Here is a 27,068-nt window from a genome sequence, read left to right on the forward strand (position 1 = left end):
AGAGAGAGAGAGAGAGAGAGAGAGAGAGAGAGAGAGAGAGAGAGAGAGAAAGAGAGAGAGAGAAAGAGAGAGAGAGAGAGAGAGAGAATAGTGCAAAAGTGTCTGAAGTCAGTATTACATTTTTTGCTTACCTCCATTGGAAACTTAAGTGGGCTGGTTTATTAAAGACAAAATGGAAAATTTTGAAAATGTAATATTAGCATTAATTGTAACTGCAACAGCCAATGATATTTGCCACATCTCACTACCACCACCACAGAGTCAAATAAAGTTGTATAGGTGACATTGAACTATGACTAAAATATTAAAGATTTATAGAATGGCGAGTGAAGTTTTTATGGCCTCACAGTAAAATCCATTTATTTTGTTGCTACATGATAACATATTGTCAGGAAACCAGAGGTATGTTGTTAGATTAAGGGCTCAATTCAATCCATATTGCGGAAGTTCTGAGCTATAGTGCAAAAATGTTAAGGTAAGATCAGATTGAGACGATTTATGCAGCATTTACCCTGAATGCAGTCTCCGCAAATGCGGGAACATTGAAATTTAAAGGCAATCTCCCTATATCGCAGAACCTCCGCGATTCAGATTGAATCGAGCCCTAAGAGAAGTAGCAAATGAAATAGTCTTATCAGTATTTTGCACAAGTTTTCCTATTAGTTCATTTGAGTTGTGTGTCATCATGACCTACCGTGTCTAGTTCAGCCTCTAGGTCACAGGTCTCCAGCCTACCTCCCAGACTGGCAAACTGTTCTGGTTGTGTCCTGTTCAGCTCAGCGATCCAGTGGTTGACACTCTCCAGACTGATGGTGTCCTCTGCTAGATCAAAGGTGTTCAGGAGCCGCAGTCGCACCCTGGGAGAAGAAGAGAAATGTCAGTGTCATGAAAAGGACAAGTGGTATAGCGCAGTTTCTCTGAACTGTTTTTAGGTTGGGCGGGGGGGCCAGGTAACTTCCTGCAATTCTACACATTTTGCCATGGGGCAGAGAGAAAATTGTGCAGTTTTAAAGCACATTTCCTGCTATTCTATGCATTTTGCCATGAAGTTGACTGAAAATGTAGCAGTTTTATAGCTAATTTCCTGTAATTCTAAACATTTTGCCATGGCTTATGACATTTATACATTTTGGGTTGGGACCCCCCCAGCCCTATCCAAGTGGCTGCATGCTATGCCACTGGAAAGGGCATTTCTGATCTGAATCATACAATATATCTAGCCCCTTATACAATTCCTCTCATTGCTGATCTAGATTTCAATGCCTTCCCCAGTCTAAGCACCTGCCATTTCTTCCATTTGTATGTCTGCAGAAACTGCTACAGTCTACAGACGTTAAATTAATTGTATATGTTTGACCTAGAATTGTTTAKGTTTGTACTGGTGAGTGCTGCTGACTGGTGTCACCTACTTCTTTGAGTTGAAAGTTCAATGCCAAAGTCATTGAGACAACCAACCAGACCGCGACCCCACCCAGGGCCTCACCTCTCCAGGCAGCTCTCGTAGTTGAAGGTGGCCTTAAAGCCATAGATGGAGAAGGTGACGATACTGGCGAAGATGGAGGTGCTGCTGTTGACCATGGACACGACGATGGCCTGCTTCTCAAAGTTGTTGTTGTACTGGTTGTAGCTGGCAAAGGCGATGAGGGATCCAAAGCCCAGGCCCAGAGAGAAGAAAGATTTGAGGCCGCATTGATCCACGTAGTGGGTTAGCCAGCTGTTCCATCTAAGACAGCAAACACACACATACACACACACATTAGTAATGGCACACACATTAGTAAAGCATATTAGTAGCACACACACATACAGTGGCAAGAAAAAGTATGTTAACCCTTTGGATTACCTGGACTTCTGCATAAATTTGTCATAAAATTTGTCACAACAATAGACAAACACAGTCTGCTTAAACTAATAACACACAAACAATTATGCATTTTCATGTCTTTATGAACCACTGTTTAAACATTCAAGTGCAGGGTGGGAAAGTATGTGAACCCTTGATTTAATACGTGACCCTCCTTTGGCACAATAACCTCAACCAAACGTTTTCTGTAGTTGCGGATCAGACCTGCACAACGGTCAGAGAGAATTTTTTGACCATTCAAAAGTGACGGGCCTCCATCCTAGCTGGAAGGGTCTCTCATCTTATCTACTGACATAGACAGGGCCTAACTCTCTATGCTCCAACAATGAAAAGGGTGCAGGCCAGGCAGCAGCGTCTGTTAGCCAGCCTGCCACTTAGTGGAGTCTGCCACTAGACAGTCAGTGTAGTCAGCTCAGCTATCCCCATTGAGAAGTGTCGTGCCTCGCCTAGGTGTGGGCAAAACTAAACAGGCGGTGTCGCCTTGCAATCTCACTGGATAAAGACTCCTCCATTCCTGCCATTTTGAAAGAGTCGTGATACCTCACATCTCAAAATAGGGCTACTTAAGTGAGATCCCTCACTCAAAGGCAGATAGTCAATATACTACAACGAATCATAATTTGATGTGATTGGCCTGACTGAAACATGGCTTACGCTGAGGAATTTACTGTGTTTAAATGAGCTCCTCCTGGTTACACAGTGACCATATCCCCGTGCATCCGCAAAGGCGGAGGTTGGCTAACATTACGATAGCAAATTTCAATTAACCCCCCAAACAATGAAGTTTCGTCTTGAGCTTCTAGTCATGAAATCTAATGCAGCCTACTTAATCACTTTTTAATAGCTACTGTTTACAGGACTCCTGGGCATATACAGAATTCCTCACTGAGTTCCCTGAATTCCTATCGACTTGTTCATGCAGATATTATCAGTATTTCTGTGATTTAATATTCACATGAAAACCCACAGACCCACTCCAAAAGGCTTTCGGAGCATCAATCGACTCAGTGGGTTTGTCCAACATGTCTCGGACCTACTCACTGTCACGTCATACCTGGACCTAGTTGGTCCCATGGAATAAATGTTGTAGATCTAATGTTTTCCTCATAATCCTGGACTATCAGACCACCATTTTATTACGTTGCAATCGCAACAAATAACTGCTCAGACCCCAACCAAGGAGCAAAAAGTCGTGCTATAAATTCTCAGACAACACAAAGATTCCTTGATGCCCTTCCAGACTCCCTCTGCTACCAAGGACGTCAGAGGACAAAAATCAGTTAACCACCTAACTAGAACTCAATTTAACCTTGCGCAATACCTGTAGATGCAGTTGCACCCCTAAAAACGAAAAACATTTGTCATAAGAACTAGCTCCCTGGTATACAGAAAATACCCGAGCTCTGAAGCAAGCTTCCAGAAAATTGGAATGGAAATGGCGCCACACCAAACTGGAAATCTTCCGACTAGCTTGGAAAGACAGTACCGTGCAGTATCGAAGAGCCCTCACTGCTGCTCGATCATCCATTTTCCAACTTAATTGAGGGAATAAGAACAATCCAAAATTATTTTTGTACTGTCGCAAAGCTAACTAAAAGCAGCATCCCCCAAGGAGGATGGCTTCATTCAGCAGTACATACATCATGAACTTCTTGAGGAAAAGATCGTGATCATTAGAAAGCAACATTACAGACTCCTCTTTACATCTGCGGATTCCTCCAAAGCTCATTGTCACAAACTCTGCAGGACCTAGGATCAAGAGAGACACTTAAGTGTTTTAGTACATATCTCTTGACACATGAGAAAATATCAGGCCCTAACCTTCAAGCACATACTGGACCCTATTCCACTAAGACTACGAAGAGCTGCTCTGTGCTTGCCCTCCTTATGTTGAACATAATAAACGGCTCTCTATCCACGGATGTTACAAACCACAAAAGTGTCAGTAGTAAAGCCCCTCTTGAAAAAGCCAAACCTTGACCCGAAAAATATAAAAAACATCGGCTAGTATCGAATCTTCCTTCCTCTCAATTGTTTTTGAAAATGTTGCACAAGCAACTCACTGCTTCCTGAAGACAAACATGTACTACGAAATGCCAGTCTGGTTTTAGACCCCATCATAGCACTGAGACTGCACTTGTGAAGGTGATAAATGACCTTTTAATGGGTGCAGACCGAGGCCTGCACTGTCCCGGGCTCACTTGACTTAGTGCTGCCTTTGATACCATCGATCACCACATTCGTTCTGGAGAGATTGGAAAACCCAAATTGGTCTACCACGGACATTCTGCCTGTTGATCTTGTACTGTCGGAAAGAATTAGTTTGTCTCTGTGAGATGTGTCTCTGACAATACAACTGAATTCGGTTTCCTCAGGTTCCGTTTTAGGACCACTATGTTTCACTATATATTTTACCTCTTGGAGATATCATTCGAAAACATCATGTTAACTTCACTGCTATGCGGATGACACACAGCTGTCATTTCAATGAAATATGGTGAAGCCCCAAAATTGCCCTCGGCTAGAACCTGTTTTCAGTCATAAGAATGGATGTGCTGCAAACGTCTACTTTAAACCGGCACAAAACAGAGATGCTGTTGGTCCCAAAGAGATCTTCTGTGAACTGACATTAATCTTGATGGTGTAAAGTCATTCATATAAAACTGTGAAGGACCGTCGGCATTACTCTGGACCCTGATCTCTCTTTGGACGAACATATCAAGACTGTCAAGGACAGCTTATTCCATCTACTAACATTGCAAAAATCAGAAAACTTTCTGTCCAAAAATGATGCAGAAAGATTATCCATGCTTTTGTCACTTCTAGTTAGACTACTGCAATGCTCTAGACTTCCCGGCCTACCCGATAAAGCACTAAATAAACTTAGTTAGTGCTAAATACGGCGCTAAGATCCTGACTAGAACCCCAAAATGGATCATATTACTCCAGTGCTAGCCTCCCTACACTGCGTCCTGTAAGCAAGGGCTGATCTCAAGGTTTTACTGCTAACCTACAAAGCATTACATGGGCTTGCTCCTACCTATCTTCCGATTTGGTCCTGCCGTACTACCTACACGTACGCTACGGTCACAAGACGCAGGCCTCCTAATTGTCCCTAGAATTTCTAAGCAAACAGCTGGAAGCAGGGCTTCTCCTATAGAGCCAATTTTTATGGAATGGTCGCCTACCCCATGTGAGAGACGCAGACTCGGTCTCAACTTTAAGTCTTTACTGAAGACTCATCTCTTCAGGGGGTCAATATGATTGAGTGTAGTTCGGCCCAGGAGTGTAAGGTGAAGCGAAAGGCTCTGGAGCAATGAACCACCGCTGTCTCGCCTGGCCGGTTCCCCTCTCCACTGGGATTCTCTGCCTCTAACCCTATACAGGGGCTGAGTCACTGCTTACTGGTGCTCTTTCATGCCGTCCCTAGGAGGGGTGCGTCACTGGAGTGGGTTGAGTCACTGAGGTGATCTTCCTGTCTGGGTTGGCGCCCCCCTTGGGTTGTGCCGTGGCGGAGATCTTTGTGGGCTATACTCGGCCTTGTCTCAGGATGGTAAGTTTGGTGGTTGAAGATATCCCTCTATGTGTTGGATGAAATGTAGTAACTTTCCAATTTGTAAGTCGCCTCTGGATAGAGCGTCTGCTAAATGACTTAAATGTAAATGTAAATGTGTGGGGGCTGTGCTTTGGCAAAGTGGGTGGGGTATATCCTTCCTGTTTGGCCTGTCCGGGGTATCATCGGATGGGGCCACAGTGTCTCCTGACCCCTCCTGTCTCAGCCTCCAGTATTTATGCTGCGGGTTTATGTGTCGGGGGCTAGGGTCAGTCTGTTATATCTGGAGTACTTCTCTTGTCTTATCCGGTGTCCGTGTGAATTTAAGTATGCTCTCTCTAATTCTCTCTTTCTCTCTTCTTTCTCTCTCTCGGAGGGCCTGAGCCCTAGGACCATGCCTCAGGACTACTGGCATGATGACTCATTGCGGTCCCCAGTCCACCTGGCCGTGCTGCTGCTCCAGTTTCAACTGTTCTGCCTGCGGCTATGGAACCCTGACCTGTTCACCGTGCACGTGTCTCCAGACCTGCGTTTTCAACTCTCTCAGACACAGCAGAGCGGTGAGATACTCTTAATGATCGGCTATGAAAAGCCAACTGACATTTACTCCTGACCTGACTTGCTGCACCCTCGACAACTACTGTGATTATTATTTATCGACCAGCAATTTATGAACATTTGAACATCTTGGCCATGTTCTGTTATAATCTCCACCCGGCACAGCCAGAAGAGGACTGGCCACCCCTCATAGCCTGGTTCCTTTCTAGGTTTCTTCCTAGGTTTTGGCCTTTCTAGGGAGTTTTTCCTAGCCACCGTGCTTCTACACCTGCATTGCTTGCTGTTTGGGGTTTTAGGCTGGGTTTCTGTACAGCACTTTGAGATGTCAGCTGATGTAAGAAGGGCTATATAAATACATTTGATTTGATTTGAACCGCTTTCTTGAGGTCATGCCACGGCATCTCAATTGGGTTGAGGTCAAGTCTCTGACTGGGCCACTCCAGAAGGCGCATTTTCTTCTGTTGAAGCCATTCTGTTGTTGATTTACTTCTGTGTTTTTGGTCGTTGTCCTGTTGCATTACCCAACTTCTGTTGAGCTTCAATTGGGGGACAGATAGCCTTACATTCTCCTGCAAAATGTGTTGATAAACTTGGGAATTCTTTTTTCCGTCGATGATAGCAAGCTTTCCAGGGCCTGAGGCAGCAAAGCAGCTCCAAACCATGATGCTCCCTTCACCATAATTTACATTTGGGATGAGGTTTTGATGTTGGTGTACTGTGCATTTTTGTTCTCCACACATATTGTTGTGTGTTCCTTCCAAACAACTCAACTGTAGTTTAATCTGTCCAAAGAATATTTTGCCAGTAGCGCTGTGAAACATCCAGATGCTCTTTTGCGAACTTCAGAGTGGCTTCTTCCGTGGTTTCCTCCCATGAACACCATTCTTGTTTAGTGTGTTACGTATCGTAGACTCGTTAACAGAGATGRTACCATGTTCCATAGATTTCTGTAAGTCTTTAGCTGACACTAGGATTCTTCTTAACCTCACTTAGCATTCTGCGCTGTGCTCTTGCAGTCATCTTTGCAGGACGGCCACTCCTAGGGAGAGTAGCAAAAGTGCTGAACTTTCTCCATTTAAAGACAATTTGTCTTACCGTGGACTGATGAACATCAAGTTTTGTAACCCTTTCCAGCTTTATGCAAGTCAACAATTCTTAATCTTGGGTCTTCTGAGATCTCTTTTGTTCGAGGCATGGTTCATTCAGGCAAATATGTTTGATGTCCTCTGTGCCCATATGAATAACCCCTATGATGTAACTGGAATGATGAGATGTTCTTCTTTTATGTTTTTGTTTTATTATTTCACTGCCATACTGTGTTCGATCTTGTATAGCCATCTTGTCTCAAGAGGACCACAATGGAAATAAGTCCCAGACTTTATTGTGTTATCCTCGATGATTTTATTCATGTGCATGTATGGCTTTTAAGTTTTATGTGTGCTTGTTTTTTTTAAATGGTCAAATTAATAAACTAAACTAAACTAAATGCTTCTTGTGAATAGCAAACTCAAATGTTGTGAGTGTTTTTTATAGGGCAGGGCAGGTCTAACTAACTCATCTCAATTATTGTACTCAAGGTTAACTGACTCCTGACTCCAATTAGCTTTTAGAGAAGTCATAGGGGTTCACATACTTTTCCCAACCTACACTGTGAATGTCTAAATMATGTGTTCAATATAGACAAGAAAAATACAATAATTTGTGTGTTGTTAGTTTAAGCACACTGTGTTTGTCTGTTGTTGTGACTTAGATGAAGATCAGATCTAATTCTATGACCAATTTATCCAGAAATTCAGATCATTCCAAAGGGTTTACATACTTTTTCTTGCCACTGTATGTAAAGCAGGATTAAACATAACAGAACAATGTACATGAGCTACCATACCTTGGCTGTGAAAACATAGATCTATTGCATCTCATCTATGCCGCTCTGTCTTTGCTTATCCATATATTTATATGTACATATTCTTATTCCATCCTTTTACTTAGATTTGTGTGTATTAGGTAGTTGTTGTAGAATTGTTAAATTACTTGTTAGATATTGCTGCACTGTCAGAACTAGAAGCACAAGCATTTCACTACACTTGCAATAACATCTGCTAACCATGTGTATGTGAACAATCAAATTGTATTGTATTTGATCAATAATGTTCTTTCATTCATCTAATCATTCATACCTTGGGCGTGAACATGTACTTCACACCGTTGATGGCTCCGTGAAGGGTGACCCCACGGATGAGGTAGATGATGAGGACCAGGTAGGGGAATGTGGCTGTGAAGTACACCACCTAGAGAGGGGCGAAACAGCAGGGGGATTCAGGGTCAAAGTTCAACTATGCTGCACTGATTGCCTGTTTTCTAACACAGATTTGGCCCACTTGTCCCACGGTTTTATAACATTGCTCGCTGAATTTACTGTTTAAAGGGACCTCCTGTGTGCACGCGCTTGCACGTTATAATAAACAACATAGGCAGCTCGTGGGTTTCAAGTTTGGGGAAGCTTACAATTTATCCGACCATTTCTACCTGTCTGCGTGCCAGTTATTCTTCGTGGAACAGTTTCATTTAAATCTCCTTCCAGACTCACATTAAGCATCTCCAATCCAAAATGAAATCTAGAATCGGCTTCTTATTTCGCAACAAAGCATTATTCACTCATGCTGCCAAACATACCCTCGTAAAACTGACTATCCTATCGATCCTTGACTTTGGCGATGTCATTTACAAAATAGCCTCCAACACTCTACTCAGCAAATTGGATGCAGTCTATCACAGTGCCATCCATTTTGTCACCAAAGTCCCATATACTACCCATCACTGCGACCTGTATGCTCTCGTTGGCTGGACCTCGCTTTATATTTGTCGCCAAATTCACTGGCTCCAGGTCAGCTTTAAGTCTATGCTAGGTAAAGCCCCACCTTATCTCAGCTCACTGGTCACCATAGCAGCACCCACCCGTAGCACGCGCTCCAGCAGGTATATTTCACTGGTCACCCCCAAAGCCAATTCCTACTTTGGCCGCCTTTCCTTCCAGTTCTCTGCTGCCAATGACTGGAACGAATTGCAAAAATCACTGAAGCTGGAGACTCATATCTCCCTCACTAACTTTAAGCATCAGCTGTCAGATCAGCTCACAGATCATTGCACCTGTACATAGCCCATCTGTAAATAGCCCATCCAACTACCTCATCCTCATCCCCATATTGTTATTATTWTTTTTCTCTCCTTTGCACCCCAGTAACTCTACTTGCACATTCARCTTCTGCACATCTATCACTCCAGTGTTTATTATTAAATTGTAATTACTTCGCCACTACGGCCTATTTATTGCCTTACCTCCCTAATCTTACCTCATTTGCACACACTGTATATAGATTTTTTTCTATTGTGTTATTGACTGTACGTTTGTTTATTCCATGTGTAACTCTGTGTTGTTGTTTGTGTCGCACTGCTTTGCTTTATCTTGGCCAGGTCGCAGTTGTAAATAAGAACTTGTTATCAACTGGCCTACCTGGTTAAATAAAGGTGAAATAAAAAWAAAWAATAATAAAAAAATAATAATGTTTTTGTTTCTCAAAATTACTATTACATGGTTAATCAGAAAAATCGGAATTAAATTATAAAAATCTCAACTAATGCAAGAGTGATCCATTGGCGGCTAAAGAAATTAGAAAATGGAACTCAGAGATAGCCTATAGGCCAATGCAGCAGTAGGCCTATAACTTTCATCGTCAACTAAGTAAAATAGGCTTAACACAAATTAAAACAGTAGTAAATATCCTGATGAAAATGTAGTTTTATCAATCGCATTAATCTCTCTGCCTGTCTGCATCCCTTTCTATCTGTCTTGACTTGAGCTGTCGCTAGTGAAGTGCAACATTGTATCAACTCAGCTGGTTGGCGTGCTCAGATGTATGCGCTCCCTCCATGTTATGACAGAGAAACCATACACATGATCATTTCTCACATGGAGCACTCCAAACAAAATACATAGAAAAAATTTGCAAAACTCCTAAATAAACCAAAACTTGTTTCTCACAAGTGTAGCAGGTTGTGAGCTCTGCAAACAACGTTTCCACTCCAAGGATGAGAACAGTAAATTACTGTAATACATGAATTAACAGAAATGTCTGTAACTGTTGGGGTTCGTTTCCTTGTTAATCATTGGCTCATTGGTGAAATTAGCATTATGACAATATCTTTAATTAAATCATTCAAAAACCTTTATTAATGCAATTGCAGACAGACGTTGACAACAGGAACATAGCACGCATGTTTCCGAGTAAGTTCTGCAAAATATAAAAGGTCCCAAGTTATTTTATTAAACCTGAAGTCCAGCCCTAGTGATGTCACTGCCTACGTCATTATCTTCTACTCCTGAGACCAAAACCATGCCTACTCAACACTAAAACTCTTGTTTATATAGCTATCTAAAAGCTTAGCAGTAAATGTCCAAGTTGAATTATAGTGGAATGTCTGACTAGTCTCTTATCTCTTACACTCCCCTGCAGAGTTCTGTCTTCACAGTCACACATTTCTCAGACAGTTTCTTCATTAGAGGCAGAGAGAATAGAAAAGTACTTTGTTACAATATTAAACCTCATAATATATATATATTGTTAATCTGTAGTCTAGGACTCTATAAATGTAAGGAGGGAGGGGTCTTATAACCCCTCCCCTTCTATTAATACAACATAAGTACAACATATAATACAACATTAATACAACATAATCAATTATTATAATACATCAAACATTTGGTACAGCCCCTATCATGACCCCTAGGTGAACCCCTTTCATAACCAAATGACAGGGGATTAACGGCACCTTGACTAGGCCTACTTGTTACATACTGTATGTAATGAGGAATTGATCAAAATAAACATAGGGAAAACAATTCACACAATAAAACAAAACAAGAATTGTTGGGAGATATTGGAGCACATTATTGAGAGCTGAGTGCATGCATTCTGGAGAAAGACGCAGATGCCCATATTTTCGCCACACACACYTCCCCTTATTCTTGTCTCAACATTTTCAATTATACTCAAGACACATTATCTTCACACATTTTAGATGCTTTTCATCGACATCCGCAACTCAATAATCAGCTAGTCCTACAGTGGCCTGCGAAAGTATTCACCCCCCTTGCCATTTTTCCTATTTTGTTGCCTTACAACCTGGAATTAAAATAGATTTATTGGGGGTTTGTATCATTTTATTTACACAACATGCCTACCACCTTGAAAATGGTAAATATATTTTGGGGTGAAACAATCAAGAAATAAGACAAAAAAACAGAAAGCTTGAGCGTGTATAACTATTCACCTCCCCAAAGTCAATACTTTGTAGAGCCACCTTTTACAGCAACTACAGCTGCAAGTCTTTTGGGGTATGTCTCAAAAAGCTTGGCACATCTAGCCACTGGGATTTTTGCCCATTCTTCAAGGCAAAACTGCTCCAGCTCAAGTTGGATGGGTTCTGCTCGTGTACAGTGAACTTTAAGTCGTACCACAGATTTTCAATTGGATTGAGGTCTGGGCTTTGACTAGGCCATTCCAAGACATTTAAATGTTTCCCCTTAAACCACTTGAGTGTTGCTTTAGCAGCATAATTAGGGTCATTGTCCTGCTGGAAGGTGAACCTCCGTCCCAGTCTCAAATCTCTGGAAGACTGAAACAGGTTTTCCTCAAGAATTTCCCTGTATTTAGCGCCATACATCTTTCCTTCAATTCTGACCAGTTTCCCAGTCCCTGCCGATGAAAAACATCCCCACAGCATGATGCTGCCAACACCATGCTTCACTGGGGGGATGGTGTTCTCGGGGTGATGAGAGGTGTTGGGTTTGCACCAGACATAGCGTTTTCCTTGATGGCCAAAAAGCAACATTTTAGTCTCATCTGACCAGAGTACCTTCTTCCATATGTTTGGGGAGTCTCCACATGCCTTTTGGTGAACACCATACGTGTTTGCTTTTTTATTTTTTAAGCAATGGCTTTTTTTCTGGCCACTCTTCCGTAAATCCCAGCTCTGTGGAGTGTACGGCTTAAAGTGATCCTATGGACAGATACTCCAATCTCCGTTGTGGAGCTTTGCAGCTCCTTCAGGGTTATCTTTGGTCTCTTTGTTGCCTCTCTGATTAATGCCCTCCTTGCCTGGTCTGTGAGTTTTGGTGGGCGGCCCTCTCTTGGCAGGTTTGTTGTGGTGCCATATTCTTACAATTTTTTAATAATGGATTTAACGGTGCTCTGAGGGATGTTCAAAGTTTCTGATATTTTTGTATAACCCAACCCTGATCTGTACTTCTCCACAACTTTGTCCCTGACCTGTTTGGAGATCTCCTTGGTCTTCATGGTGCCGCTTGCTTGGTGGTGCCCCTTGCTTAGTGGTGTTTCAGACACTGGGGCCTTTCAGAACAGGTGTATATATACTGAGATCATGTGACAAATCATGTGACACTTAGATTGCACACAGGTGGACTTTGTTTAACTAATTATGTGACTTCTGAAGGTAATTGGTTGCACCAGGTCTTATTTAGGAGCTTCATAGCAAAGGGGGGAATACATATGCACGCACCACTTTTCATATTTAATTTTTTAGAATTCTTTGAAACAAGTAATTTTTTTCATTTCATTTCACCAATTTGGACTATTTTGTGTATGTCCATTACATGYAATCCAAATAAAAATCTATTTAAATTACAGGTTGTAATTCAACAAAAAAGGAAAAACGCACTGTATTGCCATGCGCGCTGCCCAAATTGCTGGCTTCCCAAATAGGCATAGGCCCTTGTGATTTGAAACAATCCACAGATAGATTTAAAAAAAATGAAGAACTAATGATCCTCTGTGGCTAAGTCAAGCTCTCTGGTAAAGTATTTTGAATGATTTTATTTAGACAGGAGTAATTATGTAATTTTGGCAAAACATCAATTTACTTTAGGGGYKGCCAGCATCTGAACAGGGCACTGTGCACCCGCCAACTTTCCTTTCTAATTCGCAAGTGGCTGAAATCAGAGATTTGTATACCCACCCTAACAATGCGAGTCGTTCTGCCAAAGGAATGTAGGCTACAAGCTTAGGTCTGCATATTATGCCTATAGAAACGCATTGGGCTTATTCAGGACAGATTTTGACGAGAGTGAACACTCTGGATAAGAGTGTCTGCTAAATGACATGTATGTTCAAATGTAAATGTAAAATTGTAGCAGATGTATCTGATGCTGTCTGGCCAGAAAAAGTGAGGCATGCCATACTTCTTTTGTCCAGAGAGCATCAGATACATCTGCTACATTTTTACATTTACATTTTAACATTTTTGTCATTTAGCAGACACTCTTATCCAGAGGGTTCACTCTCGCCAAAATCTGTACGGAGATCGAGGGGTGCTGTTTCGCTCGCTCGGATGCTTTATCTGAGATTGATGCGTCTTTGTGTCTGTGCGCATCTCGGTCAAATAAATTATTAATATTTCAATATTTTATTTGGACAGGCAAGGAGGTACGGCAGGGCCCCGGCAGGGCCCATAACACCAGTTCTGCCATGAATCCACTGTGAACAGCAGACCAGAAAACAGTTCTCTGTCTGTGTTGACACAGCATCCTTTACTTTCACCCTGGCTTGTCTCCTCAGAGACTCCCACTCTAGATAGTTTTGTAATGAAGTAGGCCAAGGTTTTCAAAATGTTCCTATGATYCCCCCTCACTCTCTCAGCTGATGTTTTCCTCAGTTCAGTAAAGATCCATTGTAATCTGCTTCCCTTCCCCTGCACCATCATTCAGAGTTGGCAAACTCTGCAGCCACAAATTTTTATTGTTTTATTCGCAATGCCTTGATGGACAACTATCTGACTGTCACGCCCTGACCTGAGATATCTCTGTTTTCTATATATTTTGGTTAGGTCAGGGTGTGACTAGGGTGGGTACGTTAGTTTTGTATTGTCTAGGGTTTTGTATGTCAATGGTTGTTGTAGGTCTAGGTGATTTATATGTCTATGGTGGCCTGATATGGTTCCCAATCAGAGGCAGCTGTTTATCGTTGTCTCTGATTGGGGATCATATTTAGGTAGCCATTTCCCACCATAAAAGGACCAAGCAGCGTGTTAAGGAGGAATGGACCTGGGAGGAGATTTTGGATGGAGCAGGACCCTGGACGCAGGCTGGGAAGTATCGCCTTCCGAAGGAAGAAATAGAGGCAGCGAAAGCAGAACGGTGATATTATGAGGAGAAATACAAACGAGGCAAGCACGAGAGGCCACAGAAACCCCAATKTTTTTTTGGGGGGGGCACATGGAGCAGTCGGCGGAGCCGAGGAGCGAACCAGAGCCAGTCAGGGAGCCGGATGAGGAGTTCAACGCAAGATTCCGGAGAGAGGTTCTAGCATGGAGAGCACTGCAGAGCGGGCATGCTGGGGAGCGTGTGACTGGCCAGACACCGTGTTACACAGGGATGCGCACGGTGTCTCCAGTTCGCATTCATAGCCCGGTGCGCTCTATTCCAGCTCTTCGCACTTGCCGGGCTCAAGTGAGCATCCAGCCAGGACGCATTGTGCCAGCTATACGCTCTAGAGCTCCAGTGCGCCTCCACAGTCCAGGACGTCCTGTGCCTCCTCTCCGCACTCGCCCTGAAGTGCGTGTCGTCAGCCCGGTACRACCAGTTCCGGCACCACGCATCAGGCCTCCAGTGCGTCTCCACAGTCCAGTACGTCCTGTGCCTCCTCTCCGCACTCGCCCTGAGGTGCGTGTCATCAGCCCGGTACCACCAGTACTGTCACGCCCTGACCTGAGATATCTCTGTTTTCTTTATATTTTGGTTAGGTCAGGGTGTGACTAGAGGGGGTACATAGTTTTGTATTGTCTAGGGTTTTTGTACGTCAAGGGTTGTTGTAGGTCTAGGTGATTTATATGTCTATGGTGGCCTGATATGGTTCCCAATCAGAGGCAGCTGTTTATCGTTGTCTCTAATTGGGGATCATATTTAGGTAGCCATTTTCCCTTTGGTGTTTGTGGGTTCTTGTTTTATGTTTAGTRGCCTGTCTGCACTATCCATATAGCTTCACGGTTCGTTTTGTTATTTTGTTCGTTTGTTCAGTGTTCATTCGTTATAATAAATAAGAATGTACGCATACAACGCTGCGCCTTGGTCTCCTCCTTACAACGGCCGTGACACTGACCATATGGAATATTGAACTGTTTGTACCTTGTCTCGCCATTACGAATAACTTTCTTGACCTTTTCCTTTGTTATCGAGGTCACCTCTCAGCTGACTGTTTTCCTCTGCTCAGTAAAAATACAGGTAACTGCCAAAAGTAAAGGAAACACTTGACTAAATGAGGGACACAAAGTATACTGAAAGCAGGTGAGTGAATTTAGCAATTTTACAACCCATCATGCTTAGGGTCATGTATAAAAATGCTGGGCAGGCCATTATTTTGGCCAACATGGCTATGCCCCCATAGGATGAAAATGCCCCCATCCACAGGGCATGAGGTGGCACCTAATAGTTTGATGAGCATGAAAATGATGGCACAAAGCATCTGGCTTCCAGTGTGCTTCCACAGTCCAGAGCTTCCGGCGACAGTTCCCAGTCCAGAGCTTCCGGCAACAGTACCCAGTCCAGAGCTTCCGGCGACAGTACCCAGTCCAGAGCTTCCGGTGACAGTTCCCAGTCCAGAGCTTCCGGCGACGTTTCACAGTCCGGAACCTCCAACGACGGGCCACAGTCCGGAACCTCCAACGACGGGCCACAGTCCGGAACCTCCTACGACAGGCCACAGTCCGGAACCTCCAACGACGGGCCACAGTCCGGAACCTCCAGCGACGATCCCCTAACCGGAGCCTCCAGCGACGGTCCCCGGTCCGGAGCCTCCAGCGACGGTCCCCGGTCCGGGGTCTCCAGTGATGTAAACCATATACCATGGCCATCTCATTCACCAGATCTCAACCCAATTGAACACTTATGGGAGATTCTGGAGCGAGGCCTGCAACAGTGTTTTCACCACCAGCAACAAAACACCAAATTATGGAATTTCTCGTGGAAGAATGGTGTTGCATCACTCCGATAGAGTTCCAGACACTTATAGAGGTGCATTGACGCTGTTCTGGCTCGCGGTGGCCCAATAACCTATTAAGACACTTTATGTTGGTGTTTCATTTATTTTGGCAGTTGCCTGTGTGACATAGGAGACGATAGTGACCTATGTCCACTAGATCTTCAGCTAGCATGACATAAGGGTACCATAACTGTCTTGACCCTGTCCATCATTACCGAGCTGATCTCTGAACTCTCACCTTCCCGGTGGACTTGACCCCCTTGACGATGAACAGGTAGACAATCATCCAGGCCAGCAGGAGGCAGAGCGCCTGTCCCATGTGAATCCCTCCGTTCTCCTCAATGGACCCGGAGATGTCCAGGGTCTCCCTGTAGAAGAAGTACTGTGTGGGCGTGGCRCGCTCACACTCCTCCACATGGCCAGTCAGGTTGCTGTTAACCGGGCACTCTGCCCATGGCAAGACCGACTGGAGCAGAGTGGGAGGAAACAGCACAGGTCAGGTCAGGCACAGGACATTACAGATAGCACCAGAGCAATGAACTGCATCTTCTAAGATTCCAAACAAAACAGTCTGCACAGGACCAATAGTCTGACCTCTAAGCTGAGTGAGCCTGTTGATACATCTTGTAATAAGATTGTAACAAGATATTGAAGATTGTCTACATTTTATGATCGCATCATACATCTGAATGGAGGTCAAATACTTTGAATTGCTCTATTGAAAATAAAGATAATTTTGCCATTGTGAGACTGGAACTAACCTGGAATGAATGAAAGAGGTACCAGAAACTCCATGCATTGATGACATTGTAATAGAGGCATAGGTACATGGAGGTCACAACACTGGCCAGACCTGGAACCAGCAGAGAGAGGAACAGATACATTTAAACTATAAGCAGATATTTTCTCATTTGCATCTTTGATAAGGATACTTATATTAGGTTGTTGAAATACATTTGCAGTGTTGGAAAGAAGTAAACTACATGTAGTTCAAATAGTAATTTAATTACATTTTACAGTAGCTTACATTTTAGGGTTCTTTGGATGTCCCCATAGCAGAACTCTTTTTGGTTGCAGGTTGAACCCTTTTTAGTTCCAGGTAGAACCCATTTGGGTTCCATGTASAACCCTCTAGTTAATTACTTTTGCCATGTAGCGGTGTAGTTGACTACACAAACTACATACTACATTTTTTACAAAAAGAATAGACAATATGTAGGCAATACTTTCCTTCCTTTTTCGAAGTCAGACCTGCCTAATTCTCACTTGAAGCATAGTTTTTGTGTTTAATAAGCCAAATTACACATTTTGTTAACATATGACCCCAAAGTGATCTGTTCTTGCAATTTGAAGTCYATGACATTTTAGATTTACGTATGATAATTTGTATGTAGTGAACTACTTTTTCAAAGTAACTTTAGTTAAGTAAACTATATTTTTATTCCAGTGTGAAGAAATGGGTAGCTTAAACTATAAACTATATTTTTAAAGTAGCTTCCCCAATACTGTACATTTGACACAAAAGTACTGGCCTAAATGTAACAAAACCATTTTTAAAATGTGTGTAATGTGATAAATTAAAGGCAAATGTATGTACTTTATTCAATGGCAGTGRGCACCCATACATGTGTAGCACTCCACGTGCAGTGTCCACTGTCCCCAAAAATATTATTAAAAGTAATAAAGAAAGAATGATATATACAGTACCAGTCAAAAGTTTAGACACACCTTGTCACGTTCTGACCATAGTTCTTTTGTGTTTTCTTTGTTTTAGTGTTGGTCAGGACGTGAGCTGAGTGGGCATTCTATGTTGTGTGTCTAGTTTTCACGTTTCTATGTTTGGCCTGATATGGTTCTCAATCAGAGGCAGGTGTTAGTCATTGTCTCTGATTGGGAACCATATTTAGGTAGCCTGTTTTGTGTTGGGTTTTGTGGGTGGTTGTCTTCTGTCTTTGTGTCTATGCAACAGATAGGACTGTTTCGGTTTTTCACATTTATTGTTTTGTAGTTTGTAGTGTTCACGTTTTTGTCATTATTAAAACATGATAAACACTAACCACGCTGCGCTTTGGTCCGATCCCTGCTACACCTCCTCTTCAGACGAAGAGGAGGAAATCTGCCGTTACACACCTACTCATTCAAGGGTTATTGTTTACTATTTTCTACATTGTAGAATAATAGTGCAGACATCAAAACTATGAAATAACACACATGGAATCATGTAGTAACCAAAAAAGTGATAAACAAATCAAAATATATTTATTTTTGAGATTCTGTGGCCACCCTTTGCCTAGACTCTTGGCATTCTCTCAACCAGATTCATGAGGTAGTCACCTGGAATGCATTTCAATTTAACAGGTGTGTCTTGTTAAAAGTTCATTTATGGAWTTTTTTGTGGAACGGATGATCTCCGCATGTGTGGTTCCCACCGTGAAGCAAGGAGGAGGAGGTGTGGTGGTGCTTTGCTTGTGACACTGTCTGTGATTTATTTAGAATTCATGGCACACTTAACCAGCATCGCCTTCCCATCTGGTTTGCGCTTAGTGGGACTATCATTTGTTTTCAACAGGACAGTGACCCAAAACACACCTCCAGGCTGTGTACGGGTTATTTGACCAAGAAGGAGAGTGATGGAGTGCTGCATCAGATGACCTGGCCTCCACAATCACCTGACCTCAACCCAATTGAGATGGTTTGGGATGAGTTGGACTGCAGGGTGACGGAAAAGCAACCAACAAGTGCTCAGCATATGTGGGAACTCCTTCAAGACTGTTGGAAAAGCATTCCAGGTGAAGATGTGGTGTGTAAAGTTGTCATCAAGACAAAGGTTGGCTACTTTGAATAATTTATTRAACACTTTTTTGGTTACTACATGATTCCATATGTGTTATTTCATAGTTTTGATGTCTTCACTATTATAGTGTTCACTAGTGTGCTCCCTCTCCGGCCTCTAGGTCACCAGGCTGCTCGTTATGGCGCACACCTGTCACCATCGTTAGACTCACCTGGACTCCATCACCTCCCTTATTACCTTCCATACAGTGGGGCAAAAAGTATTTAGTCAGCCACCAATTGTGCAAGTTCTCCCACTTAAAAAGATGAGAGAGGCCTGTAATTTTCATCATAGGTACACTTCAACTATGACAGACAAAATGAGAATTTTTMCCCCAGAAAATCACATTGTAGGATTTTTAATGTATTTATTTGCAAACTATGATGGAAAATAAGTATTTGGTCAATAACAAAAGTTTATCTCAATACTTTGTTATATACCCTTTGTTTGCAATGACAGAGGTCAAACGTTTTCTGTAAGTCTTCACAAGGTTTTCACACACTGTTGCTGGTATTTTGGCCCATTCCTCCATGCAGATCTCCTCTAGAGCAGTGATGTTTTGGGGCTGTTGCTGSGCAACACGGACTTTCAACTCCCTCCAAAGATTTTCTATGGGGTTGAGATCTGGGAGACTGGCTAGGCACTCCAGGACCTTGAAATGCTTCTTACGAAGCCACTCCTTCGTTGCCCGGGCGTGTGTTGGGATCAATGTCATGCTGAAAGACCCAGCCAGTTTCATCTTCAATGCCCTTGCTGATGGAAGGAGGTTTTCACTCAAATCTACGATACATGGCCCCATTCATTCTTCTCTTACACGGATCAGTCGTCCTGGTCCTTTGCAGAAAAAACAGCCCCAAAGCATGATGTTCCACCCCCATGCTTCACAGTAGTATGGTGTTTTTGGATGCAACTCAGCATTCTTTGTCCCCAAACAACGACGAGTTGAGTTTTTACCAAAAAAGTTCTATTTTGGTTTCATTTGACCATATGACATTCTCCCAATCTTCTTCCTGGATCATCCAAATGCTCTCTAGCAAACTTCAGACGGGCCTGGACATGTACTGGCTTAAGCAGGGGACACGTCTGGCACTGCAGGATTTGAGTCCCTGGCGGCGTAGTAGTTACTGATGGTAGGCTGTTACTTTGGTCCCAGCTCTCTGCAGGTATTCACTAGGTCCCCCCGTGTGGTTCTGATTTTGCTCACCGTTCTTGTGATCATTTTGACCCCACGGGGTGAGATCTTGCGTGGAGCCCCAGATCGAGGGAGATTATCAGTGGTCTTGTATGTCTTCCATTTCCTAATAATTGCTCCCACAGTTGATTTCTTCAAACCAAGCTGCTTACCTATTGCAGATTCAGTCTTCCCAGCCTGGTGCAGGTCTACAATTTTGTTTCTGGTGTCCTTTGACAGCTCTTTGGTCTTGGCCATAGTGGAGTTGGAGTGTGACTGTTTGAGGTTGTGGACAGGTGTTCTTTTATACTGATAACAATTCAAACAGGTGCCATTAAACAGGTAACGAGTGGAGGACAGAGGAGCCTCTTAAAAGAAGTTACAGGTCTGTGAGAGCACGAAATCGCTTGTTTGTAGGTGACCAAATACTATTTTCCACCATAATTTGCAAATAAATTCATAAAAAATCCTACAATGTGATTTTCTGGATTTTTTTCCCTCATTTTGTCTGTCATAGTTGAAGTGTACCTATGATGAAAATTACAGGCCTCTCTCATCTTTTTAAGTGGGAGAACTTGCACAATTGGTGGCTGACTAAATACTTTTTTGCCCCACTGTATATATGTCACCCCCTTTGGTTCCTTCCCCAGGAGTTATTGTTTCTGTTTCTGTTCCAGTGTCATGTCTGTGTGTTGTTCGTGTTACTTGTTTTACGTTGCGTTTATTTATTAAAACACTCACTCCCTGAACTTGCTTCCCAACTCTCAGCGCACATCGTTACAGCAGAAAATAGTAAAAATAAAGAAAAACCCTTGAATGAGTAGGTGTGTCCAAACTTTGACTGGTACTGTATATTCAGTACTCACCCACTCCCCCCAGATAGGGGCTAATAGCTCTCCATGCTCCAATGCTGCCCAGACGCATCTTCTGGCCAATGGCTAACTCCATGTAGAACAGYGGTACCCCTAACAGGACCAGCATAAGCAGGTATGGGATCAGGAACCCACCTGAGGACAGAAAAAGGACACACATACAGTATATTTGACCATTCAAAAGACCTGCAGTAGCAGAAACAAAAACACACACTGAGCTTCAGATTCATATGACACCCAGAAAATGTGTTCTCATTCTTAACAGTTCTATTTCATTTACATAATGAATGTGGCCTTGGTCCTTGTACTCTGTTGCATATTTCTTCTCCCTATATATTAATGGAAAGAAAGGGTYCAGTGCAGTGCTTCCTTCATTATTCTTTGATCAAGTCTAACATCTAAACAAAGCTTTATTCATGTTTCTACTGGGTTCTGTTCTCTCTGACTTTCTCAGTATTCATGGCAATCACAAAAAAACAGTCTGGCCRGGGTTACCCCGTGAACTGAAAGCAAAGTTACCTGTCTACTGTGATTTCCAGTCTGCTAGTCTGAGTCGTTGACAGTAATTACAGTAAGCAGGCAGTGGGGCAGAGAGTAAAGGGGGCAGGGGGTGAGGAGGGACAGGGGAGCAGGATGACATGCTCAGTGACACAAACACAAAGTCAAAGCGAGTTTAGAGAAGGGTCAGGCACTGGAACCGTTTTGGGATTCATTAATTCACTCGTTCATTAATTTACTCATCCATCCGTCCATTCATTTTTTAATTAATTAATTAATTAATTCAGTGGGTGAACATAATGGTGTTAAAAAGCATGTCATTGTCCCTAATTTAGCAGTTAGATGGAAGATTCCATGCTTCTAGCTCTCAGATTCTTCATGCTACCTTCCTTGGACTGTAATGAACCCTTGCGAATGAGTGTTCACACAGAAACAGCTTGTATAATGGGATAAGGATTAGACGGAAGTTGAAATAGCTGGATATATTGGGATAAATAGCTTTTCCTGTACTGTAATCTCACATTGCTCAAGTTGTTGCACAAGAAAAACACGATTGTAAAATCACGTTATTGTGARGTGTATCAGGTGATTATTTACACTATGACAAATCATTTTTTGAACACTGTAAAATAAATAATGCACAACGCAATGATGACATAATATAGAACTTAAGGGGGGCCTCAACATGTATTATGTAAGACCCCTAACCTCTAATGTCCCATTTTTCTGTTTTACGTTGTGATCTGTTAACAATGAGAGGGACATGACATTTTACAGGCTTTTTGGGACCTCCTGTCATTTGTCCACGCTCATGATGTACTGTTTGTCCTACATGTCATTTTACTGTATGCTTGAAGTCCTGTCATTAGGTGTAAGCCTGCTGTAGATTATTAGTATTGAATAGGTTCTCCTAAACCAGAGCCGCATAGGGGTATGCAAGGGTAGAGCAATTTACAAGGTAGAATAACAAAGGTATACCATTTCATGAGGTAATTCAAGTGTATTTTTCTTCCGTCATCTTATCTCTGTCAGTGTCAAGTTGGTGGGGCATTGCCTTAACGTTACTGTCCAGTGTTTCCAGAATTCAATTAAATATGACCCTAATTGAACTTTAGTTCCAAAACGCTATATCCCCACATTTTTCATATTCATATATTTCATGTGGTTTTCACCAAATAATTATTGCTTATGGGTAACTTCATCCGTGTGTAAAATATTACTGTTGTCAGATTTTCTATTCATTTATTTTTGATGTATATTCAAATGTTTAAATTTTTTTCCAAAACACTGTATATCCATTGTTTAGCTGGAATGGAATGTTCGTATCCTGTATATATGACAGTGATATATGGCTGTCTCACCTATCTTAATGCACTAACTGCCACTCTGGATAAGATAAGAGCATCTGCTAAATGACTAAAATGTCAAATGTAAATATTTTACATACAGATGTCACATTACTATAGCGATTAATTTTTTATAAAAAAATATATAATATTGATTTTACAAATGTARAATTTGTACAGTTCTTTAATAAACATTTCGTTATTTGTCACATTTAACTGTGTAAAACCCAGCAGTAGTACTTATTTCTCAAGTTTTGCAAAAYAACATGATTATTTGTTTCTCTGAAATGGAAACCATTAAGTGATTTTAAACAAATACATGTCTGTCAATGAACAAGCCCATGCCCTGATTAGATGGTGAAATAGCACACTAATCTCTTTCATAKGTTCTTTAAACAATAAGACCTAATTTACCAACATTTCTGAAAATATATACAGTATATAGCATTTTGGAAGGAAACTCTCCAATTACTTACAATATGAGTGAAACAGTTTTCCTTCCAGAAACTGTAATTAGGTATGTTAAAAAGCAGCTTTTCTGTGTTGGAATGGCGTGGGCCAGTGGAGGCTGCTGAGGGGAGGACGGCTCATAATAATGGCTGGAACGGAGCAAATGGAATGGCATTTGATACCAGTCCACTTATTCCACTCCAGCCATTACCACGAGCCTGTCCTCCCCAATTAACGTGCCACCAACCTCCTTTGGTGTGGGCATACCCCAACAACAGAATGTTGTGGGTGTATACCGGTCATTAAAAATATTAATGCAAGTAGACCACTGATTGGCCAGCTCATGCTCCTCTAGACCGCTGATTGGCCAGCTCATCGTCCTCTGTAGTATGAAATCATACACCACAAACTGATGCTGGCACTAAGATCGCACTCAAACGCACTCAACACGCTGTATAGGGCCATAAGCAAACAAGAAAATCCACATCCAGAAAGGGCACTTCTCGTGGCCGGGGATTTGAATGCAGGGAATCCTAGAGTTTTGACTCATTCTTACCATCATGTCACCTGTGCAACTACAGTCAACAAAACTCTAGAACACCTTTACTCCACACACAGAAAAGCATTCAAGACTCTCCTTTGCCCTCCCTATGGAATCTGACCACATCTCTATCCTCCGGATTCCTGTTTACAAGCGAAAACTCAAACAGGAAGTACCAGTGATTCACTCAATACAGAAGTGGTCCGATGAAGCGGATGCTAAGCTARAGGGTCWGCTTCGCAAGCACAGACTGGAATATGTTCCGGGATTCATCCGATAACATTGAGGAGTTTACCACATCCGTCACCGGCTTCATTAATAATTGCATCAACAACGTCGTCCCCACAGTGACCGCAGGTACATATCCCAACAAAAAGCCATGGCTAACAGGCAACATCCGCACTGAGCTAAAGGCTAGAGCTGTCGCTTTCAAGAAGCGGGACACTAATCCAGACGCTTATAAGAAATCCCGCTACAACATCTGATGAGCCATCAAATAGGCCAAGTGTCAATACAGGACTAAGATCAAATCCTACTACGTTGGCTCTGACGCTCGTCAGATGTGGCAGGGTTTGCAAACTATCAAGGATTACAAAGGGAAACCCAGCCGTGGGCTGCCCAGTGACGCGAGCCTACCAGCAAGCTAAATGCCTTCTATGCTCACTTCGAAGCAAGCAACACTGAACCAGTCATGACAGCATCACTGTGTTCTCGCTCTCCATAGGCGATGTGAGTAGGACCTTTAAACAGGCTAACATTCAAAAAGCCACAGGGCCAGAAAGGATTACCAGGACGTGTACTCAGAGCATGCACTGACCAGCTGGCGGGTAACTTCACGGACATTTTCAACCTCTCTCTGACCCAGTCTGTAATACCTACATGTTTCAAGCAGAGCACCATAGTCCCTATGCCCAAGAACACCAAGGTAACGTGTCTAAATGACTATTGCCCTGTAGCACTCACATCTGTAGCCATGAAATGCTTTGAAAGGCTGGTTATGGCTCACATCAACACCATCATCCCAGACACCCTAAACCCACTCTAATTCGCATACCGCCCCTACTGATCCACAGATGACACAATCGCACTCCACACTGCCCTCTCCCACCTGGACAAGAGGAACACCTATGTGAGAAAGTTGTTCATTGACCACAGCTCAGCGTTCAACATCATAGAGCCTTAACAAGCTCATCAATAAGCTCAGGACCCTGGGACAGAACACCTCCCTCTGAAACTGGACTCTGAAATTCCTGACGGGCCAGCCCCAGGTGGTGAGGGTAGGCAACAACACATCTGCCACACTGACCCTCAACACGGGGGCCCCTCATGAGTGAGTGCTTAGTCCCCTCCTGTACTCCCACGACTGCATGACTCCAACACCTTCATTAAGTTTGCTGACGACACGACGGTGATAGGCCTAATCACCAAATATTATGAGACTGCCTACAGGTCAGTGACCTGGCAGTATGGTGCCAAGACAACAACCTCAAAAATGAGCTGATCGTGGACTACAGGAAACGTAGGGCTGAGCATGCTCCCATCCACATCGAAGTGGCTGTAGTGGAGCGGGTTAAAAGTTTCAAGTTCCTCTGTGTCCACGTCACTAAGGAATTAACATGGTTCAACACAGCAGACAATGCCTCTTCCCCCTCAGGAGTCTGAAAAGATCTGGCATGGGCCCTCAGATCCTCAAAAGGTTCTATAGCTGCACAATTGAGAGCATCTTGACTGGCTGCATCACCGTTTGGTATGGCAACTGCTTAGCATCTGACCGCAAGGCCCTGCAGAGGGTAGTGCTTACGGCCCAGTATATCACTGGGGACGAGCTTCCTGCCATCTATACCAGGTGGTGTCAGAAGAACGCCCTCAAAATTGTCGAAGACACCAGCCACCCAAGTCTCTCTGCTGTTCTCTCTGCTACCGCACGGCAAGCAGTACCGATGCATCAAGTCTGGAACCAACAGGATCCTGCTTCTACCCCCAAGCCATAGGACTACTAAATAGTTAACCAAATAGCTACCCAGACTATCGGCACTGACCCTCTTTTAACTAACRATTTTGACTCATCACATACACTGCTGCTACTGTTTATTATCTATCCTGTTGCTTAGTCACTTTATCCCTACCTATATGTACATATCTATCTCAATTACCTCGTAACCTTGCACATCGACTCGGTACTGGTACCTAGTGTATATAGCCAAGTTATCTTTATTCATTGTGTATTTATTCCTTGTTTATTACTCTGCATTGTTGGAAACGGCCCGTAAGCATTTCACTTTTAGACTACACCTGTTGTTTACCAAGAATGTGACATTTTCTGTTGTTGATTTGATTGATTTGAAATAGCAAAKAWWWWTTAAACTGTCTGTTTGAGATACACGTTTGGGTTTTTGAAATGTATTTTATTCAATTTATGCTTTGGACACAAATACGAGTATAGGATGAGACAACAATATTATTTGGGTATGAGTTAACAGAWTTTTTGTTGTTGTTTTTTTTGTTACTGGACAGTTACATTAAGGGAATAACTCTACAATAATAAATACAGAACAACTATACTGGCATACCACACCTGTATTTATGGATTMGACATATTGGTCTTAAAGCAACCGAGGCATCAAAGAGTCTTGTATGTGAACATTTTCTAGGAATCTATGAATGGAACAACACAACATAAACACCTGTTGACTGTTAGTCTACTAATTGTAAAACTTTGCAATCAGTTGAGACCATGAAAAGCGAAATGCAAAAGCAAATGTTGATCCATTGTTATTCTGTGACAAACAACTGGGCGAGTTAGGGGTTAAAATGGGCTCTTGAGTGGACTAAAGGTTCTCGGTGACTTATGGGGAGGAATATGAAAAATATGAATTGAACTAACAACTAAGTGAGATCATTTAAAAAACCATTGCACATTTCCTGSACCATTAACTTTTAGAGGAAGAAAACAAAAGTCTGCACAGTAACACCTTCACTCACTAGAAATGTTTAACAATGTGACTGACTCTAACCAATATAGTAATCGTTCCGATTCCCTGTAAATTAATAATAAACTGATAACGTTTCACCCAGGGTAAAATAATAACTAACCCATTCTACAACCGCACAACATCAGTGCGCCATTGCGCATAGATAAAGGTGAATAAATTGGACACTGACTGGATATTCATATAGTCTACATTACCACTTTTAATCAGTAAACACTAATTGTATTCATTCATTTTACACAGTGTAAAATATTGCAGTTCGATATTTAATCAAAAATAACTGTGGGCCTAAATGTACAATATATTATGGATGAAACCCTAAATTAGGCTAAGCGCTGCACCT

The 27,068-nt window shown here is 42.5% G+C and overlaps 1 protein-coding gene across 1 annotated transcript in view; it reads right to left on the reverse strand.

Annotated features, from left to right (window-relative positions):
* Window positions 1-27,068, reverse strand: part of LOC112068926 (sodium- and chloride-dependent transporter XTRP3-like) — a 34,355-nt gene that overhangs the window by 6,887 nt on the left and 400 nt on the right. Inside the window, 8 exon segments of the mRNA XM_024136156.2 lie at window positions 695-857; window positions 1,484-1,676; window positions 1,679-1,702; window positions 1,705-1,723; window positions 8,153-8,263; window positions 16,263-16,490; window positions 16,786-16,877; window positions 20,895-21,035. Of these exon segments, the coding sequence (XP_023991924.1) occupies window positions 695-857; window positions 1,484-1,676; window positions 1,679-1,702; window positions 1,705-1,723; window positions 8,153-8,263; window positions 16,263-16,490; window positions 16,786-16,877; window positions 20,895-21,035 (971 nt within the window).

The sequence above is a fragment of the Salvelinus sp. IW2-2015 genome, unplaced genomic scaffold (genome assembly GCF_002910315.2).
Source record: "Salvelinus sp. IW2-2015 unplaced genomic scaffold, ASM291031v2 Un_scaffold789, whole genome shotgun sequence".
Lineage (NCBI taxonomy): Eukaryota > Metazoa > Chordata > Actinopteri > Salmoniformes > Salmonidae > Salvelinus > Salvelinus sp. IW2-2015.